Source organism: Vulpes vulpes, chromosome 1 (genome assembly GCF_048418805.1).
Source record: "Vulpes vulpes isolate BD-2025 chromosome 1, VulVul3, whole genome shotgun sequence".
In the NCBI taxonomy this organism is placed as follows: domain Eukaryota; kingdom Metazoa; phylum Chordata; class Mammalia; order Carnivora; family Canidae; genus Vulpes; species Vulpes vulpes.
Window position 1 is genome coordinate 121,839,316 of NC_132780.1, and position 22,965 is coordinate 121,862,280.

Sequence of the window (22,965 nt, forward strand, 5' to 3'; positions counted from 1 at the left end):
CAAGGGTTTTACCTCCAAGAGGTATACTAGGCTCTCATGGTAAAGATCTAAGAAGGATCTCTTCAGGACTGTAGAAAGGGAAGGAGAAGAATAATTGTAAAATATACTCAGGGTATATTCAATAACAAAGATCTATTTTCCTGGGAAAAAGACTATGAGAGCCTTATCCCAACTATGGGAAGGGCAGTTTCCAACTTTATCTCCAACTTTACCTCCTTTTAGCTTTCCTCTCACCAAAGTGGGTAAAAAGACTATATCGCTGCAGGAACACTTGTAAAGATCATACCTCTGACATACAGGGTTACTAAAAGACTGGAATGTAACCACACACCCTTCCCCCACCCCCTGAATACCTTATCACAGCACTAACCAGGCTCTGGTTTAGTGACAGATATAGACTCTCTCTAAGGAGTAATAGGTCTAAAGTCAACCGTGGTGACAAAAATAGACAATAGAGATATTTGATGTCTCTGATATAAATAGCTACATAAACCACCAAATAGACCAAGAAAAATGAACATAAATGATCAGCTAAAGGCCATTGGCCTCAGTTTTTATTAGCTTATACCAACATAACTGACTCAACAAAAAATTGCAGAGCATTCCAAAAGCAATTAAAAATGCAATCTAAACAGGGGATCCCTGGGTGGCGCAGCAGTTTGGCGCCTGCCTTTGGCCCAGGGCGCGATCCTGGAGACCCGGGATCGAATCCCACGTCGGGCTCCCAGTGCATGGAGCCTGCTTCTCCCTCTGCCTGTGTCTCTGCCTCTGCCTCTCTCTCTCTCTTTGACTATCATAAATTTAAAAAAAAAAAAAAAGCAATCTAAACAGATGAAGCAAGCATCATAACCAGACTGAGCTATGACAGAGATTATGGAATTATAGGACAAGGAATTTAAAATAGCTGTGTTTAGTATGCTAAGAACTCTAATGCAGACACTATAAAACACTTTTAAAAGTAGATATCATGCATGTAAAATGGGTAATGTAAGCAAAAAAGGTGAAAACTCTAAGAAAGAAATAGTTCAAAAGGAGGGGTGGCCAGGTCGTTCAGTTGGTTGAGCATCCAACTCTTGATTTAGGCTTCAGTTATGATCTCAGGGTCATGCAATCAAGCCTGTGTCAGGCTTCTCAATCAGCATGGAGTCTGCTTGTTCCTCTCCCTTTGCCCCTCACCCTTGCTCGTGCTCTCTCCCTCTCTCTCTAAAATAAATACAATCTTTCTTTTTTTTTAAAAAAGAAATATTCAAAAAGAAATGCCAGAAATCAAAAACACTCTAGAGAAATGAAGAATATGCTGGCTGGTCTTATTAGTAGGCTGGATTCAAAGCAGGAAAAAAATCACAAAGTTTAAAGATAGGTCAATAGAAATTTACCAAATGGAAACATAAAGAGAAAATAATGGGAGAAAAACACATCTGAATATTCTAAAAAATGTATGACAATTTTAGAAGGTGTAATATAAATGTTATTGAACTACAGAAGGAACAAAATGGACAGAAGAATGATATTCAAAGTAATAATGGCTGAGAACTTTACAGAATTAATAACAGAAACCAAATGAAGACCAAGGAATCTCAGAGAACATGAAGCAAAATAAATTTTTAAAAACGGAAAATTGCAGTAGGAATATCATTGTCGATAAGCAAATGCAAAGAGAAATTTTGAAGGAAGCTATAGGAGGGAAACCACCTTACTATAGAAGAACAAGGATAGGAATTACAGTGGACTTTTATTTAGAAACCATGGAAGAAAAAAGGAGTGGAATAGAATATTTAAAGTATTGAAAGAAAAACTCAACAGCATATAATTATTTAGGAAATTATCTTTCACAAGTAAAGGAGAAACCTTGAAGCTTCTGCACATACAAAATTGTTGGAACTGCTAAATGAATCCAGCAAAGTCAACAACAAAAATTAGTTGTTGTACAGTAACAATGAACAATCTGAAAAGGAAATTAAAACAACTTCAATTACAATAACATGAAAAAGGTTAAAATATTTAGGAATGAATTTAACCAAGGAAGCAAAAGAACTGTACACCAAAAACTCTAAATTGTTTCTGGAAGAAATTTAAGAAGACATAAAGAAATGGAAAGATATTTTGTGTTTATGTGTTAAAAGGCTTAATATTGTTAAGATGTCAATACTAACCAAAGTGATCCACAATTCAACAAAGTCAAACTCCATGATATTTTTTGTGGAAATAGAAAAATTCATCTTAAATTTCATATGGAGTCTCAAGGGACCCCAAATAGCCAAAATAATCTTAAAAGAAGGGGTCCTCTCTGACTCAGTTTGTAGAGCATGTGACTCTTGATTTTGGGGTTGTGAGCTAAGGCCCATGTTAGGTGTAGAGCTTACTTTAAAAAAATCTTGAAAGAAAGCAAAGTTGGAAGTCTCAGACTTCCTGATTTTAAAACTTATTACAAAGCTACAGTAATCAAACCAAAATGGCACTAGCACATACACAGATAGATTTATAGACCAATGGAATAGAGAGCCCATAAATAAACCCTTGCATATATGGTCAAATGATTTTTTTAAAAGTTTTTATTTAAATCCTGCTACTTAACATATGATATATTAGTTTTAGGTGTACAATATAGCGATTGAACTCTTCCATACAATATCCAGTGCTCATCAAAACAAAACTCTTCCATACAATATCCAGTGCTCTCCTTAATTCTCATGACCTATTTAACCCATCCCTGCCCCTACCTTCTGGTAACCATCAGTTCTCTATAGTTAAGAGCCTGTCTCTTGGTTTTCACCCCCTCTCTTTTTTTCCCTTTGTTCTTTTGTTTCGTAGTATCCACATCTGAGTAAAATCATATGATATTTGTTTTTATCTGACTGACTTATTTCACTTAGCATTACACTCTCAAAGCTCTGTCCATGAAATTGCAAGTGTCAAGATTTTATCCCTTTTTATGGCCAAGTAATATTACGTTGTATGTATGCCACATCTTTATCCATTCATCACTTGGACATTTGGGCTGTTTCCGTAATTTGGTTATTGTAAATAATGCTGCAATAAACATTGGGGTACATGTATCCCTTTGAATTAGTATTTTTGTATTCTTTGGGTAAATACTGAGTAATGCGATTGCTGGATCTTAGGTGAGTTTTGTTTTCAACTTTTTGAGAAATGTCTATACTGTTTTTCACAGTAGCTGCCTCAGTTTGCATTTCTACCAATAGTGCAAGAGGGTTCCCATTTCTCCATATCCTTGTCAATCCTCATTGTTTCTTGTGTTTTCAATTTTAGCCATTCTGATAGATGTGAGGTGATATCTCATTGTAGTTTTGATTTCATTTCCCTGATGACAAGCAATGTTGAACATCTTTTCATGTGTCTGTTGCCCATCTGTAGATTTTCTTTGGGAAAATTTTTATTAATAACTAATTTTTTAAATTGGATTGTTTGGGGGGGTTGTGTTGAGTTTTATAAGGTCTTTATATATTTTGGTTACCAACCCTTTATCAGATATGTCATGTGCAAATATCTTCTCAGATAGGTTGGTTGATTCAGTAGGTTGCCTTTTAGTTTTATTGATTGTTTCCCTTGTCCTACAGAAGCTTTTCAATTTTGATGTAGTCCCAATAGTTGATTTTTGCTTTTATTTCCCTTGCCTCAGACGAAATATCTAACAAGAAGTTGCTATGACCAATTTCAAAGAAGTTAGTAGTGCCTGTGTTCTCTTCTAGGATTTGTATGGCTTCAGGTCTCACATTTAGGTTTTTAATTCATTTTGAGTTTATTTTTGTGTGTGATGTAAAAACAGTACAGTTTCATTCTTGTGCATGTAGCTGTCCAGTTCTCCCAATGCCATTTGTTGAAGAAAGTGTTTTTTCCAGTGGATTTTCTTTCCGGCTTTGTCAAATATTAATTGACCATATAATTGTGGGTTCATTTTTGAGTTTTCTATTCTGTTCCATTGATCTATGTGTCTGTTTTTGTTCCAGTACTGTACTGTCTTGATTATTACAGCTTTGTAATATAACTTGAAATCTGGAATTGTGATACATCCAGTTTTATTCTTCTTTCAAGATTGCTTTTGCTATTTAGGGTTTTTTTGTGGTTCCACGCAAATTTTACAATTGTTTATTCTAGTTCTGTAAGAAATGTTTTTGGTATTTTGATAGAGCTTGCATTAAATATAGATTATTTTGGGCAATATAGATATTGTAACAATATTTGTTTTTCCAGTCCATGAGGATGGAATATCTTTCCATTTCTTTGTGTCATCTTCAGTTTTTTCATGAATGTTTTATAATTTTCAAGGTACAGCCCTTTCATTTATTTGGTTTACCCATTGATATTTTATTCTTTTTGGTATAATTATAAATTAGATTGTTTTCTTAATTTCTCTTTCTACTGCTTCATTTTAGTGTATAAAAATGCAACAGATTTCCATATATTGACTTTTTTATGTTGTACCTTTACTGAATTCATTTATCAGTCCTATCAGTCTTTAGTTGTTTTTTATTATATGCTATCATGTTATATGCTAATAGGGAAAGTTTTACTTCTTCCTTAGCATTCTTGGATGCCGTTGTCTGATTGCTGTGACTAAGACTTCCAGTATTATGTTGAATAAAGGTAGTGAAAGTGGACTCCTTGTCTTATTTCTGACCTTAGGGGAAAAGCTCTCAGTTTTCTTCATTGAGTATGATTTTGGCTGTGGGTTTTTTATATGAGACCTTTATAATGTTGAGGTATGTTCTCTCTTAACTTATTTTGTTGAAGGTTTTTATCATGAATGGATATTGTATTTTGTCAAATGCTTTTTCTTCAACTACTGAAATGATTATACCCTTTCTCTTATTAATGCAATGTATCATGTTGATTGATTTCCAAATATTGAACCACCATCACAACCCAAGAACAAATCCTACTTGATTGTAGCAAATGATTTTTTTAATGTATTGATGGATTTGGTTTGCCAGTATTTTGCTGAGGTATTTTGCATCTATGTTCATCAGATATTGGCCTTTAGTTCTCTCTCTCTCTCTCTCATGGTGTCTTTATCTGGCTTTGATAACAGGTTAACTAACATTGGCCTCATAGAATAAATTTGGAAATCTTCCTCTTCTATTTTTAAAAATAGTTTAAGAAGAATGGGTGTTAACTCTTCTTTAAGAGATTGATAGAATTTGCCTGTGAAGCCATCTGGTCCTAGACTTTTGTTTTTTTGGTAGTTTTTTGACTACTGATTTCCTTGCTAGTACTCAGTTTGTTCAAATTTTCTGTTTCTTCCAGCTTCACTCTTTGGAGGTTATATGTTTCTAGGAATTTATCCATTTCTTTAGGTTGTTTAATTTGTTGATGTGTAATTTTTCATAATATTCTTAGAATAGTTTGTATTTCTGTGGTGTTAGTTGTTATTTCTCCTCTTTCATTTCTGATTTTGTTTATTTGAGTCCTTTTTTAAATTTTGTGTGTCTGGTTAGAGGTTTATGAATATTGTTTATCTTTTCAAAGAACCGACTCCTGATTTCATTTATGCATGTTATGACTGCTTTTTCTGAATTTGTTGAGACTTGTTTTGTGGCCCAATATGTGGTCTGTTCTGGAGAATGTTCCATATACACTTAAAAAGAATGTGTATTCTGCTATTTTAGAATGGAGTGTTGTGAATATATTTGTTAAATCCACTTGATCCAATATATCATCCAAAGCTACTGTTTCCCTGTTGATTTTCTGATTAGATGGTTTATCCATTAATGTAAGTGGGCTGTTAAAGCCCTCTATAATTATCCTATTAATGTTGATTAGTTCCTTTATATCTGTTATTTACTGTTTATATGTTTGTCGAGTCCATAAATATTTACAATTGTTATATCTTTTTGTTGGATTGTCTCCTTTGTGATTATATAGTTTTGTCTCCTGATACAGTCTTTGTTATAAAGTCTATTTTGTCTGACACAAGTATTGCTATCCCTGCTTTCTTTTGACATCATTTTCATGATAAATGTTTCTCCATCCCCTCACTTTCAAAATTTTTTTTTTAATTTTTATTTATTTATGATAGTCACAGAGAGAGAGAGAGAGAGAGGCAGAGACATAGGCAGAGGGAGAAGCAGGCTCCATGCACCAGGAGCCCGATGTGGGATTCGATCCCGGGTCTCCAGGATCGCGCCCTGGGCCAAAGGCAGGCGCCAAACCACTGCGCCACCCAGGGATCCCCCATCCCCTCACTTTCAATCTGCAGGTGTCCTTGGTCTGAAATGAGTCTGTTAGGCAGCATATAGATGGGTCATGTTTTTTTTTCTTAAAGGTTTTATTTATTTATTCATGAGAGACAGAGAAAGAAAGAGAGAGAGAGAGAGAGAGAGAGAGGCAGAGACACAGGCAGAGGGAGAAGCAGGCTTCATGCAGGGAGCTCAATGTGGGACTCGAACCCAGGTCTCCAGGATCATGCCCTGGGCTGAAGTTGGCGCTAAACTGCTGAGCCACCGGGCTGCCTGGGCCTTTTTTTTTTACCCATTCCATCATCCTATGTCTTTTGATTGGAGTGTTTAATCCATTTACATTGAAAGTGATTATTGGTAGGTATGTATTTATTGCCATTTTATTACTTGTTTTATGGTTGTTTTCATAGTTCTTCTCTGTTTCTTTCTTCCCTTGCTGTCTTGTCTTATGGTTTGCTGGCTTTCTTTCATGACATGACATGACAGTATGTCATGACATTTGCTTCACTTTCACTTTTATGAATTCCTTTCTCTTTATTTTTTTGCATATTTATTAGTAGCTTTTGATTTGTGGGTGCCATTGGGTTTTTATATATCACCATCTGCACATAGTAGTTTATATTGATGGTTGCTTAAGTTTGAATGTATTCTTTACTTGTTCCCCTTTCCACATTTTAGGTATGGGATCATAATTAATGTGCTTTTATTTTTTATTTTGTGATTTTCTTTACTAATTTTTACAGATATACTTTTTTTTTTTTAAGAAATGGTTTTGTTCTGGAACGCCTGGGTGGCTCAGCGGTTGAGTGTCTGCCTTTGGCTCAGGGTGTGATCCCCGCCCAGGGATCGAGTCCCACATTGGGCTCCCTGTGAAGAGCCTACTTCTCCCTCTGGCTATGTCTTTGCCTCTCTCTCTCTGTGTCTCTCATGGATAAATAAATAAAATCTTTAAAAAAATGTTTTTGTGCTTCCTAGTTTTCTTACTCTTCTTACTCATGGTCTTTCCTTTCCACTCAGGGTCCTCTTTAACATTTCTTATAGGTCTGGCTTAGATGTCATGAACTCCTTTAGCTTCTGTTTGGGAAATTCATTATCTCTCTCCTTTTTTGTTTATTTTTAAGACTTTATTTATTTATTCGTGAGAGACACACAGAGAGGCGAAGACATAGGCAGAGGGAGAAGCAGGCTCCCTGTGGGGAGTCAGTCCCAGGACCCTAGGACCATGACCTGAGCCAAAGGCAGATGCTCAACCACTGAGCTACCCAGGTGCCCCATCTCTCCTTATATTCTGAATGATAGCCTTTCTGGATAGAGTATTCTCGGCTGTAGATTTTTTTCCTTTTAACACTTTGATTATGCCACTTCCTTTGGGGCTATAGAGTTTCTGCTGAAAACTCTGCTAATAAACTTTTGAGGTTTCTCTTGTATATAACTGTCTTCTTTTCTCTAGATGCTTAAAATTTTTTTCTTTGTCGCTGGTTTTGCCATTTTAATTACTATGTGTCTTGGTGCATAGTAATGGGTTGATTTTATTGGGCAATCTCTGTGCCTCCTGGTTCTTGATTTTTGTTTCCTTCTCCAGTTTAGGTAAGTTTTAAGCTCTTATTTCTTCAAATAAATTTTCTGCCTCCTTTTCTGTCTGTCCTGGGATCTCTGTGGAGCTTAATGGAGTCACTGAGTTCCCTAAGTCTATTCTCAGTTTGTATAATTCTTTTTTTTTCTCACTTTCTCAGCTTTATTAATTTCCATTACTCTCTCCTTCAGGCTACTAATTTATTTCTTCTTCTAGCCTGCGATTTATTCCATCAAGTGTATTTTTAATTTCGTTTATTGTATTCTTCATCTCTGAGTGGTTCTTTTTTATCTTTGTTAAGTGTCTCACTGCTTCTTCCACTCTTCTCAAGTCCAATGAGTATCATGATGATCATTACTTTAAATTCTCTATTCAGCATATTACTTATATCCATTTTAATTAGGTCTCTTATTATTATTTTGTCCTGTGCTTTAGTTTACATATATTTCTGTTGTTTCATTTGGTCTTACTCTCTTTGTCTGTTTCTCTGTGTTAGGAAAGTCAGCTACGTCTCTTCTCTTTAAAGTAATGGCCTAATGAAGAGGTCTTATACTGCCCTGCAGTGCAGTGTCCCCTTTTCACCAGAACCTGGAGCTCCAGTATTGTCTCCTATGCGTGTTGCATGTGCCCTGTTGTTTTTTTGGCTGCTTTTTCTCTCATTCTAGTCATCTGCAGTGACTCTCTTTGCCTGTTGTAGGCAGTGTTTGGTCCCTGTGGAGTTAGTGGACTGCCTTGGACTTGGGTTTAGTCAGACCATGTGTTTGCCAGATATGCAGTAGGAGGAAACTGTGGAACACTTTCCCTGTTATCCCCTGAGAAGCTTTCATTAGTGGATGGGGCCTGCAATCAGATCAACTATCTTCCCCCAGCCCACTGGTAGGGTCCCCATTTGACTGCTCTGTGGCTATCTTCCCTTCACCCCATGGCAGGAGTCACTGTGGAGTGGTGCTAGTCCCTGTTGGGGCTGCTTGCACACTGCCAGACTCATGGTGCAGCTTGAATGGTCTCTAGCCAGGAATATTTTGAAGGGGATTTGGGGGCACTGTGTTCTTAAGGCTTGCATGCTGGTGAGACCAGCCAGGTGAGACATGCGGTTTTAACAGGATGTGAGCCAGTCTCTTTGTACAATAAGACCTGTCAGAGTTGCCAGGACCAGGGAAGGCTGGTGCTGATCTGTACAGTGTGCATAGTGGAGCCCACAATTTTAACATGGTGCATGGAGATCTTCTGTGATAAGGTACCCACCACTGCCAGAGGTGGCTAGACCCACAAGGCATGCAGGTTAGGAAACAAGGTGTTGGCAGGGTTTGTGCTGGTCTTCTGTGGGGAGGAAACCCATAATGCTATGGATGAGTCAAGTGTGACTGGAATGGGTGGATCCATTGAAGCCTGGGGATCTAGGTTCGGTGAAAGCAAGTTAGGTAGTGAATGTTGGCCCTGCATTGGTTCTCATATATGGCAGTAGGTTCATTCCAGGGGGCAGGTGGAGGAAAGAAATGGCACCTGCCAGCTCCTTTGTTCCTGGAGAAGTCCTTCGATGAACCCTGCCCCTCCAGACATGCTCTGAGATTAGTAAATAACTCTTCTTTCAGTCTTCCCCAGATGTTTTTCAGACTGTTGCTTCTGTTCTGTATCCCTGTGGGCTTTTTGTAGTGCTGTCTCTTTAAAATGTGGGGACTCAGCTTCCTATGCCCTGTTGGCTCTCCTAGAACTGAGTAGCTGGTTTTTAAAATTCCAGCATCAGATGCTTGACTGATTGTGCCACACAGGTGCCCTTATTCATTTATTTTAGAGAGAGTGAGAGGAAGTGAGAGTATGAGTGTGAACATGGGGAGGGACAGAGAGAGCAGGAGAGTGAATCTCAAGCAGACTCTGTGCTGAGCATGAAGCATGATGTGAGGCTCGATCTCATGACCATGAGATCATGACCTGAACCAAAATCAAAAGTCAGATGTTCTATCAACTGAGCCAATCAGAGTGCTCCAAGGGAGGTTTTGATTATTGCTTCAATCCCTTTAGTCATTATTGTGTTTTTACATCTTCCATTTCTTCATGATTCATTCTTGGTAGGTTTTATGTTTCTAGGAACTTATCCATTGCTTTTAGGTTATCCAACTTATTGACATACGCTTGTTCAAAGTAGCTTCTGTGATTCTTTGAATTTCTGTGGGATCATGTGTAATGTCTTCCATTTATAGGTTTGAGTCTTCTCTTTTTTGATTGCTCGGTCTAAAGATTTGTCAATTTTGTTTATCCCTCCAAAAAATGGCTCTTAGTTTCATTGACTTTTTCATTGATTTTTTTCTATTATTTCTAAGATATTATAGAGATATTATAGAGATCTCTATAGAGATCTCTAATCTCTATTTTAGTTATTTCCACTCTGATTTTTATTATTTCTTTTCTTCTGCTAACTTAGGCTTAGTTTGTTCTTTTTCTAATTCCTTTTGTTATAAAATTAAGTTGTTTATTTAAGATCTTTCTTTTCTCTTATTTTTGGCATTTTTTGCTATAAACTTGTAAGAATGCTTTCCTGTATCCCATAAGTTTTGGTATGTTTTGTTTTCATTTCCAGTTGTCTCAGGATACTTTATAATTTCTCTTTTGGTGTTTTTAATCCACTAGTTGTTCAGAATTTTGTTGTTTAATTTCCACATATTTGTGAATTTTTTCAATTTTCTTCCTGTTATTGATTTTTTATTGTAATAGCACTGCAGTCAGAAAAGATACTAGAAATAGTTTCAATCTTCTTGCTTTGTATTCCAGCATATAATGTATCCTGGAGAATATTTTGTATGTACTTGAGAAGAGTGTGTATTCAGGTTTTTTGAATGGAGTATTTTTATGTGTCTGTTAGGTCCATTTGGTCTGTAGTGTTATTTAGGTCCACTGTTTTCTTATTAAGTCTGTCTGGATGCTTTCTCTAATGTTGAAAGTAGGGTATTTAAGTGTCCTACTATTATTGTATTGCCTTCTAATTCTTCCAGTTCTAATATTCACTTTAAATATTCAGGTGCTCCAGTGTTGATGCATATATATTTATAATTGTTATATTCTCTTGATGAATTGACTTCTTTATCACTACATTGTGACTTTTTCCTCTTGCCACTGATTTTGACTAAAAGTTTGTTTTATCTGTCTTCAGTATAAGCACTCATGCTCTCTTTGGGTTACCATTTGCATGGAATATCTTTTTCCATCCTTTCAATTTCTGCCTATGTGTATCTGTAAAGCTAAAGAGAGTCTCATATAGACCATATATCATTGGATCTTTTTTTTAATCCGATTAGCCACCATTGTATCTTTTGATTAAAGAATTAGTTCATTTACATTTAAGTTAATTATTTGTTGGTAAGTGCTAGTATTGCCATTTTTAAATTGTGTTCTGAATTTTTTATTTCCTTTATTCCTTTGTTCTTTTTCAATTCTGAATTTGTTATTTATATATAAATATATGTATATAATTTTGCTTTACATACATATATATATTTATGCTTTATATATTTATAAATACATATATATATTTATGCTTTAATTCTTATATATAACACACATATATATATTTATGCTTTAATTCTTTTCTCTTTACCTTTTATGTAAATACTATAGATTTTCATTTTGGTTATAATGAGGCTTATGTAAAACATCTTAGAGATATAATAGTCTATTTTAGGCTGATAACAACTCACTTTCAATCACATACCAAATCTACACTTTTACTTATCCTCCAACATTTTATCATATTGTTGTCACATTTTATTCTTTATATATTGTGCATCCATTAACAAATTATTGTAGCTATAATATTTTAAATGTTTTCTTTAGTTTTTATAATAGAGATAAAAGTGATTTATATACCACCATTACAGTACTGGGGTATTCTGAATTTAACTATATATTTACTCTTACCAGTGAATTTTATGCTCTTATGTTTCATCTTGTTACATAGTGTCCTTTCATTTCAGCTTGAACTCCCTTTAGCATTTTTCGTAGTGTCAGGTTTAGTGGTAATGAAGTCTTAGCTACTGTTTGGGAATGTCTTTATCTTTCCTTCATTTCTGAAGGACAGTTTTGCTGGGTATAGTACTCTTGGCTGGCAGCTTTTTTATTTCATTACTTTCAATATATCATCACACTACCTCCTGGCCTGCTGGGTTTCTGCAGAGAAATCCACTGATAGACTTATGTGGGTTACTTTGTAGTAAAAAATTGCTTTTCTCTTGTTACTTTCAAAATTATCTCCTTGTCATTAACTTTAAGCATTTTGGTTATAATGTTTCTCAGAGAAATCTTTGGATTGATCTTGCTTGAGTTTCTTTCAGCTTCCTGTACTTGGATATATATAGCTTTCCCAAGATTTGGGAAGTTTTCAGCTATTTTTTTCTTTAAATGATATTTCTGCTTTTTTTCCTCTTCTTTTTTCTTCTGGGACTCTCATCATGCAAATGCCCATTTGCTTGTTGGTATCCCATAATTCATTTAGGCTTTCTTCACTCTTCTTTTTGTTTCTCTAACTGGTTAATTTCAGATCATTTGTCTTTGAGTTTGCTAAGTCTTTTGTGTGATCAGGGCTGTTATTTAGGCTCTGTTTTTGAAATTTTCATTTCTGACATTGTATTCTTGAGCTTCAGAATTTCTGTTTGGTTCTTTTTATGGTTTCTGTTTCTTTATTAAATGCATTTTGTTCACAAACTGTTTTCTTAATTTTGTTCAGTTGTCTGTCGGTGTTCTTTTGCATTTTCATTCACATTTTCTTAAGATGATTATTTTTATTTCTTTGCTGGCAAATGATAGATTTCCATTTCTTTGGAGTCCATTGCTGAAATGCTATCAGTATTCTTTGGTGGTGGTATATGTTTGTTTCTTCATGATCCATGTTGCCTTGTATTGATGTCTGTGCTTTTGCAGGAGCAAACCCTTCTTTCAGTCTTTATAGAATGGAAGATAAAGTCCTTCTCTTGTTCCATTCCCTGAGCTGATAGTATTATCTCCAGAATAGCAGGTGTGCTGTGTTGGAGCCAGTTACAAGGCAGTCACTGGATCTGCAATGGAGTCTGTTGTTGGGTTTGTTACCAGGGCTTAGGCCAATGTGGATCATTTCTGGCCCCTGGGTGCATACAACTGCCATTAGTACCTTGTCAGTAGGGTGGTACTGGACAAGGGCCTATACGTGGGTCCTATTATCAGGTAAATAGACAGCGAGCCTATGCTCAAGTAAATGGCGGGTGTGATTCCCACCATATCCCTGGTAGGACTGCTATCTAGTTACTGGATGGCTCCCTGGGTGGGCAGGATTGACCCTGATCTGTGGCTGAGAGGTGCTGGAACTGAGCCTAAGGGCTGTTTCACATTCCACAGCCAATATTAAGTTTGCAAATCTGGCCCTAGGGGCACAGATGGGTATGTCTCTCTCCAAGTCACTTGATAGGCTGGATTGGTCCCTGACCATGGCTAGAGGGGCTCAAACCAAGTATAGGGCTTTTTCAGGATCTTTTGGGGTGCACTTGTATATCTTACCAGGTCCTTGTGCCTATAGGACTGCTCATAGATTGAAGCTGGGAGGGGCTGGTGCCCAGTATAGGGATCTCTGGTAGTACAAACAGGAATGTCTTCTGCTAGGTCCCTGTGGCAATAGATAGCACTGCCTAGTAGATGGCAGTTGGGTGAGCTGGAACTGAATATAGGGCCCTTTCAGAGTCATCAGGGTTGCAGCCAGGCATGTTTCCTACTGCTGGCTGATTATGTTTTTATAATAGAGGCTGATTATGACTGTTAGGCGGCTGGGATCATGTATTGGCCCTTTCAAGGTCCCTGTAAGCACAGATAGGAGTGTCTGCAGCCTGGTTCTCATGCCAGCAGGCCTACTTGTGTATTATGGCTGGAAGCGGTAGGGAGTAGAGTATGGAGCCCTTCCTAGATCTTCAGATGCACAGATGGGTATGTCTTCTGCTGGGACCCTGGACCCTCAGAACTACTAACAGACTGTTGCTGTGAGGAAGATGAAGCCACATATAGGACCCTTTTAGGATCTCTAGGGGCATAGGATCCCTGTGCCAGCAAGATTGTTCCTACACTATGGCTGGGATGGGCTAGAGCCCAGTTACAATGCCATCTCAGAATCTATGGTTTGCTTGAGTTTTCTGGGCTTACCTCCAGTGGCTCCTGCACTGCAGCCAAGAAGAGCTAGAGCTGGTTCAAATACCACTTCTGGGTCCACAGCTGAAATGAGGTCTGTGTGACTACCACCTGATGCCTGGGTGGGAGTGACTCTTCCAGATCTCTTGGTATATAGCGCATATTGGTGACAGACCCCAAGCTGCATGAAACTATAGCTGAGTTCTCAGGGGTACAGAGCCATTTCTGTTTCTGTAGCTGAGACTATAATCAGTAAATCAGCTGTCTGGTGTAAGCCTACCTCCTCAAAACAACTCTCTTCATTCTTGGACTGCATTGGAGTTTCAGAGTCTCGTATCTAGGTCTGGGAGCTTCCTGGGAGGCACTTTTGTCTGTGCATGGATGGCAAATTATTGTTGTTGAGGAAGGGATATGTGCAAAGATGCCCTATTTGGCCATTTTGTTAAGGCCCTGTACTATATATTATGTAATTTGCATCAACTAAGATTTTTTGACTATTTACAAAAATAAGGATAACTAAAAAGCAAAACATTAGATGCTAAGGAAGTTAGTTTTTACTTTACTCACTAATATTAGTACTAATTAAAATCTTAGAATCCTTGACGTTTATTATATTAGACTCGGGAGACCTGGCGTTGATTGTTATTGCCAGCATGAAAGTGGTGCAGCTGTCCTGCAGCTCCAATTCTTGATCAATGAGGTAAGGATTTTCTTGACTGTCACAGTGATGTGCACATACAGACTAGATTAGTTGATGTGATCTTTTTATATTATGATATATGAAAATATATTATTTTATTTAAATGCTATTTTTCATATGTTCTAAATGTTTAAAGATATATATGTATGCAATATTTTTGTTCATGGACATATTTCTTATAAAACACTATATCAGTATTTGTGAATTTATTAAATTTTAAAGGAAAAAGGTTGCATATGCCAAAAGATTGTTGTTATTTTTATGTAGCATAATTTACAGATTAATTATTCACATGCTTTTTAAAAAATTATTAAAACTCTGATTGCTTCATTGACTATTAAACTTTTCTTTTGCCTACCAACTTAAATTTATAATCAGTACTAGCTTCATGTTTTGGCCTTACCTTTCCTGAAATAACTTTTTCAGTTATTTACCTATGGTAAATATTTTTCAGTTATTTACCTATACATATTCAGATATATTTATTGGTACTAGATGCATTGGATTTATTTATATATCCATAGCTATTATGACATTTGGCTCCCTATCTTATCCCTTATTCTTAATAGACCTATGGTAATGAACTTCCCAAAGACAAATATATACTTATAAAGCTCAGAATGCATGCAGATCTTCTACAGGTTGAAGACTTATTAAGCCTTCTGGACTCATTTTTATTAATATTTTAAATGGATCATTATGTCTTTTCGAGCTATTTTAAGTTTAGTGAGCCAGTCATTGCAAAAGTGCTTTAAAATTTGTTTCATACCAAATTCAAGCACTTAGCAGATTAAACTCAATGCCTTGAGAGAAAAAAATGAAGTACTACTGGTTGTTTTCTATGGTATGAATGATCTTTTATTCAATATCTCCATATATTTTCATATATGTTTTTCTCTAAGAATTTTATAATCCTAAACATCAGTAAAATGGTTCATAGGAATTTTGTATCAGAGACCTTTAAGACATGAAAAATTTGTGATGTTGGTGGATGTCCACCTTTTACTTCTCTTGGCCCAAAATCTTTGTCAGAAGGCAGTAAGATTCTCCTTATTGACAAACCTAGCATATTTTACATTGTAGGCGTACTTGCTATGAGGTATCACAATGAGTGAGGGAGATAAGGAAGAAAAGAGAAATTAAATATTTTATTGTAATATTTGTCATTAGTATTTAGAACGCCAACCTTTTTGAACTCTCAGTGTTACTCTGTAGCTCCTCGTGGAGAGATCTCGGCCTTTGCCCTCTGCATGGCTGTGTACTAGCAGACATGACTTGTTTCTAGGTGATTTTCTCTAGTTTCCATCCTCTGAGAATCATCTTAAAGTCCCTAAGTTTGCTTCTGTGCTGAATAACTAAGTAAAAAGACAAACCATCAACATCCTTCAGATGTTACATTGCCTAGCCTGAAATAATCACCCTGATCCGTCTCACATCAGTTTGTTTGTTTGTTTGTTTGTTTGTTTCTTTTTTAAGATTTTACTTATTTTATTTATTCATGAGAGACACAGAGGGAGAGAGGGAGGGAGAGAGAGGCAGAGACACAGGCAGAGGGAGAAGCAGGGTCCACGCAGGGAGCCCGACATGGGACTCGATCCCAGGTCTTCAGGATCAGGGCCTGGGCTGAAGGCGGCACTAAACCGCTGAGCCACCCAGGCTGCCCTCACATCAGTTTCTTTACCTTTTCCCAAACTTCTTAGTCTCTGCCTCATGGCTGGTGTTTTTATTCAGTTTTTAATCTTTTTACAGATTTTATTATTTGTGCTTCTTATAGATTTATTTTGCTTTGTAAGTAAGCCCTAGACAACCTGCTGGTGTGCTCACTTTCATGTGTTTTATAATCTCTTTGGTATTGTTATGCTCAGTGGTCCTGTTCGCATCCCTCCAAAATGATGTTACTTCATATTTTACCTTAGAATTAATAATACTAACTTCCTTCCTTAATTTATTTGGCTATCACACTGATATTATTGAATATATGCTGCTTTAATTCCATTGCCTTTGGCATATTATATCTTTGGTATAGCACATAACTATTTGAGAATGTTTTATTAATTTCATATATCATGTTCTATTCTCACCCTAATACTAAGCAAATTTCCATTGTCTTTAGAAAAGCAATCAGTATCCTGTATCCAAACAAACCAAAAGTGAGCTTATCAAGCACTTGCATGCAATTCCAGTAACATTTGAGTTTGTATATAAGTAACATTTGGGGATGGTTTATATATAAAACAAGCAAACAAACATAAAATTCCTCAAGGCACATATAGAGTATATTTTTTGAATGAAATATAATCCTCTATGTGTTCATGTTAAAATGTATATATCAATATATACCTCTTTTAACATGTGGATTTATGTACTTACATACAAATATGCAAAATACATACATTTAAAAATATATTTTTTAAAGAGTTTATTTATTCATGAGAAACACAGAGAGAGAGAGGCAGAGACATAGGCAGAGGGAGAAGCAGGCTCCTCATAGGGAGTCCAAAGTGGGACTCCATCCCTGGACCTGGGATCATGCCCTGAGCTGAAGGCAGACGTTCAACCACTGAGCCACCCAGGTGTCCCTTAAAAAGTATTTTAATGGACATACTCTGAGATTATGATTTGTGTTTGAAAAGATATTCTCTGAGCCTAAAACCATAGGTACACAATATGAAGTGAAGCATGATAGGATACATGAACATTTTCATCTTGGGAACCTATACGGTCTTCTGTAACAGTTTCTATCTTCTCCCCTTTAATTCCTAAAGAAATAAAATCTAGGAACTTCAATATAACTATATCTGATCCTCTAAATAGGATAGTCATTTTGATATCTGTGGTCAATATTATAAACTATGAAAGGTTATACTTGTAGGAAATTACTTTGCAAAATCTGAAAAGAATTTTGGATAAATCAGGATACCATGATTCTGCAAGATCTCTTTTATAGAACACATTTAGTACTCTAGAATACTGTCAGGCTTTGTCAGAGGGCAAGCATTGGCATTTTTAGCTGGGAAACTCATAATAGTAAAAGTTCTGACCAGAGTTTAAGATGTTACTTAAATCAAGGAAATAACTTAAGCATATATGTTTGAAATCATATATGGCAGTTAGTTATCTGCCCTTATATGCCCTTATGGTGTTTGCCATATTAAGAGGTAGGACACATCCTATTGTATTTGAAATATGATTCATCTGTATTTGGATGTAATGTAAAACGTATCTTAGTATTTTTGTAGTTATACTGAATGCTAGCTGGATAAATGTTTTCTTTCATTAAAGATGTTTTCTTTTATTATTGATGAAGCTTCTTGGAACAAATTACTTATTGAAAATAAATTATACCAAATATACTTTGTAGAGAGAATATATATTTTCCAACTGTACAAAAAGTTCTTATAATGGTGAATTTTTATATGACCAGATTGCAATTTTAAAACTGGGTTGGATATTTTCTTTTCTGGAAGCTACATAGTATGTGTGTGAATATTAGAAACAAGAAATTTAAACTTAGTTTTTCCCAAACAAAATAGGAAAATCCTTAATATCATAATGATGCTTCAATAATTGTTTCTCTCTAGTGTTAAATGCATATTCCTTGAGCTAGTTATTCTGACCGATTTATATGCAGTAATTCACTTCCTCATCTACTCAGCATTCTTAGCCTTCCTGATTGAAGTATATACAATTGTTTTTCCTTGTATTTCTAGGTTATATAGATAGAAATAGCTCTTCAAGTAGTGAAAACTTCAGTAAATTAGCTTATTGTTTTTGCTTAACAAAAAACTCTTATTAAGGAAGTAGCTCACTTACTTTGTCTTCTTTTTGTTTCAGGGTGCTTTGGTTAGTGCAAGTTCAGATGATACACTTCATTTGTGGAATCTTAGACAAAAAAGGCCAGCTATTCTTCATTCTCTTAAATTTAACCGAGAACGGTAAGAATGTCTGAGTTAAACAATTTCCTGATGTATGAAAAAAGTATTTCCTGAGAAGTTTCAGGTTAACTTTTGAAAGACTAGTTTTTTTCATAATCTTAATATCTAGAAATAAGTTGATGTTATGCTTGCTTTTATAGTAGTTTATTTTCATAGATAATTCATAATTAATTAGATTCAATCTAATGGGGAACTCCTAACGTTTTTGTTTTTGCTATAAACTGGCACTGCAGCGATGATGTATTTTTTTTTTTCCGTAGGCCATGGTGCTGAAAACTCAGACCTAAGGTTAAAAGTCAAGTAAATTCTAAAACCTTTTTACTCCTTTTGATCATGGAAGTTACGTCCTACACTAAAGTCTTTTACTTAAATATGTTAACATGAAAAAAAATACTGAGTCAAAAGTGTCATAAAAGACACTTAGTCCAAATATGTTGGTACTAAGTGTTGAACAGTATTACACATCCAAGCTTAACGTTTTCCAAGATGATAATTTGATCAGAATATAGATTCCCCCATTTTAGAATGAAATATTAATAATCAGAAAGAAAAAATTAATTGAATGGATATGGAGAAAATTACTAGATTTTATTGGTAACAAACTACCAAATTTCATTGCTTCTACTGTTGGTGTCAATTAGACCTAGAACATAATTCACATCTACTTAATTGATAATCCACCTGGAGAGGAAGAAAAATTTGTATTTTATTATCTATCTCTGTAATTTAACTGAAAAATAACCTGATATTTGTTTATTATTTGGAAAACAATCTAACTCTTTGCAGTGAATTGAGAAGGGCCATCACAGGAAAATTTGATGTTAATGAAAGAAAAAGAAACCCCTGAGAAGTAAATTTACAAAGATTAGCAAGTACTATTCAAACTGAGGTAGGTGAATAATGGAGGCAGGCAGTCACTGCTGAGAACTCAAGACAGTGCTTATATTATTTTGTTGAATGGATAGTTTAATACAGAATCATCACTATATGGGCAGAGTTTAATGAAGTAAATCTGTTTTTCTAAGTATGTAAGAAAAAAGGATGGCAGTTATGCATTTTTTTTATCTAAAGTTTTGCTTTTTCTAATTTTGTGCATACTATACTATTTAAATCATTCACCCTCAATATTCTGAGTAATATTCATAAGTATTATGTCTATAGTATTTTAGGATTCAGAATCAGTGGAAATTTTTATTAATTCCAGTATATTTTGAGAGGAGGGAATTTATATATTAGAGTCTGGTAAAACCAGATAGAATTTCTTTATTTAGATTAGATCTAGTTTTGGTTATTTTATCTTAAATTTTAAATTAAGTAATGCAGCAGAATTTTCAGGATATTGAAAAATATAAAGATCAGTTAAGAGTTGTTACACTATTCCTGTTTTTTACCACTAAAAATATTACCTACCAGACGTTGACATATTGATTTTATCTTTCTCTGTTTGTAAGATTTTGTTTGTTTCAACAATTTGAGTAGATCTGGCCCCACACTTTTGTGTAGATGGACAAAATAGGTTTTTTACCCTCACAGTTGGAATGTTGAGGGAAATGTTCCAGTCCCTATATGGTCCTTTGGGAGGTGGGGGAAAGAAATAATTGATGGTGATGATTTTCAGTTATAATTTTATTATCTCAACTGATGTAGATTTAACTGTTAGCACCATAAAAGATCAAGCTGATATATTTTGGACAAGTTTAAAATCATAGAATTTTGCAGGCATTGCTCATATTAATGCTTACAAAAAAATAGGATTTTTTTAATAAATTAATTTTTTATTGGTGTTCAATTAACCACCATACAGAATAACACCCAGTGCTCATCCCGTCAAGTGTCCCCCTCAGTGCCTGTCACCCGGTCACCCCCACCCCCTGCCCTCCTCCTCCTCCACCACCCCTAGTTCATTTCCCAGAGTTAGGAGTCTTTATGTTCTGTCTCCCTTTCTGATATTTCCCACACATTTCTAGGATATTTTTTGATAAAGATAAATCCATGATCTTGAATTTGAAAATAATCATTATTTTAAATTGAAATAATCATTTCAATAATCATTGCTGTAGGAGGAAACATTTTTAAATGTATGGTGGATGGAAGCTTAGGTCTGTAAAGGAGAATTTAACCAAGTATCTTTTGGAACTCTAAGGTTTCTTCAATTAGCCAGTTAACTATGTAAATTTCTATATATCCTTATGTTTGTATATACATATTTAATTTACACAATTTATGCTATACATTTTAGGTTTTTGTTTATTTATTTTTTTTAAGGGGAACCTTTAGTCCTTGGTCTTATAGTCTTTGAAGGCAGTAACTGTTAAGAAATAGGTTTAGATATTTCATCTGCTTCTGGGGAATGATCCTTGGATTTCTTTCAAATCTGATTTTATTTTTAAAATTTTTTAAAAGATTTTATTCATTTGAGAGAAAGAGAGAGGGGAGAGAGCATGAACCCAAGGCAGGGTGGGGGGCAGGGTGAGTGAACCTTTCCAGAGAGAGGGAAATGGAGAGGGAGAGGCAGACTCCCCACTGAGCAGGGAGCCCAATGTGGGGCTTGTCCCAGAACTCTGGATCTGGACCTGAGCCAAAGGCAGATATTTAACTGACTGAGCTACCCAGGCACCCTCAAATCTGATTTTAAATCTAAATATGTTAGAATAACTGTTTTGATTTCTATGCTACATGATCTGAAAACAAATAAAATAAGACCTATTTTAGGCATGTTAATAGTCCTTCTATCACTAATCATAAATTGAATAATGGTGGGAAAGGCGTAGAATTGTTTTATGTGGTTTTCATGTAGAATTCATAGGTAGACTATGACACAAAGACATTAAATTATTTGTACTTATTATATTAGAGTTTCTTTTCTATCTGTGGTGTTCTGCTAATTAATATCATCAAAATACTCAGGAATATTAGCTAAGCTTCAGAGAAAGGATATTTTAAGAACCTTATAATTTATGAAATTATCTAGCAAACTTGATCTATCAAAAATGGCTTTTGGGGAAATTTATATCCCTATTTATTTATGTATTTATTTTAAAGATTTTATTTATTTATTCATGAGAGACACAGAGAGAGACAGGCAGAGGGAGAAGCAGGCTCCTTGCAGGGAGCCTGATGTGGGACTCAATCTCGGGACCGCGGGATCACGCCCTGAGCCAAAGGCAGATGCTCAACCACGAGCCACCCAGGCGATCCTATAACCCCATTTTAAAATACAGTATTGCTTTTATAGTTAATTGGCATTATGTACATTTTAAAGTTTTCTTGAATAAATTAACCTGATTTGACATTCAAAAAAATGTAAGTTGTATATATAGTGAAGGATTTATCTATTATAGTGATGGACACTTAGTGGCCATCAATGGAGGCAAGTAGTGTTACTTAATAATTAACTATATCTTTCCAGAGATTCATTATATACACAGTAAGGCAACTATATGTAACATACTTTTCTTCCTAATGTATATATAAGCAAATATGGAAATAGATATTTCTGTTACACAAAGTGTAGCATGTTATACAGTTATGTACCTTGTTTCATCCTCTTTGTAGTTTATTCTAAAGATCATTCCTTATCGGTACTTTAAAAACTTCCTTATTTCTTTTCTTTTTGGTGTGTATGTAAATGTTACCAAATCAAGAATCTGTGTAGGGTCAGCTGGCTGGCTTAGTTGGTGGAGCATGCAACTCTTGAGCATAGGGTTGTGGGCTCTAGCTGGGTATCCCTATACCCCAAGCAGGAGTATAGAGATAACTTAAAAGTAAAATCTTAAAAAAAAAAAAACCCCACATTTAAAAAAACCCTGTGTAATGTTAAGTATACACCATGAAATAATTTTATACCCATGTAACACAAAAATCAAGAAACAGAAAATTACTAGTACCACAGAAATCTCCTTGTTTTACCTTTCAATCATTACCTAACCCCTAGGTGTAATACTATCTTGATTTCAGACACTATGGATTAGTTCTGTCTGTTGTTTAGAAAATTATAAAAGTGATATCCTATATATATGTATATATATATGTTTGTCTGTGTTTGGCTTCGTGTGCTCAATGTTATATTTATAAATTTCATCTATGTTACTTGTAACTATAGTTTATTACTTTTACTGTTATGTAGTATTCAATTTAGTGAATATTCTTCAATTTGAGTAACCATTCTACTTTAATTCTCTTGCTTAAACTTAGCTTTTGTATTTCCACTTAAATTTTAGAAATAACTTGTCAAATTCCACAAACACATTTGCTAAGATTTTGATTAAAAATGCTAATTTAAAAAGATATATGGACTCTTATGTTCATTGCAGCATTTATAACAGCCAAGGTATAGAAGCAACCTAAGTGTCCTTCGATAGATGAATGGGTAAAAATGTGGTGTGTGTATGTAAGTGTATACACACACATATATATACATTTGTA

The 22,965-nt window shown here is 35.2% G+C and overlaps 1 protein-coding gene across 11 annotated transcripts in view; it reads left to right on the forward strand.

The window, feature by feature from the left end:
• Positions 1-22,965, forward strand: part of STXBP5L (syntaxin binding protein 5L) — a 389,595-nt gene that overhangs the window by 98,187 nt on the left and 268,443 nt on the right. For all 11 annotated transcript variants that reach the window (XM_025990142.2, XM_072724595.1, XM_025990141.2 and 8 more), the window contains exons 4-5: positions 14,524-14,605; positions 18,440-18,540. In XM_025990142.2, the coding sequence (XP_025845927.1) occupies positions 14,524-14,605; positions 18,440-18,540 (183 nt within the window). The remainder of the gene's footprint in view (positions 1-14,523; positions 14,606-18,439; positions 18,541-22,965) is intronic.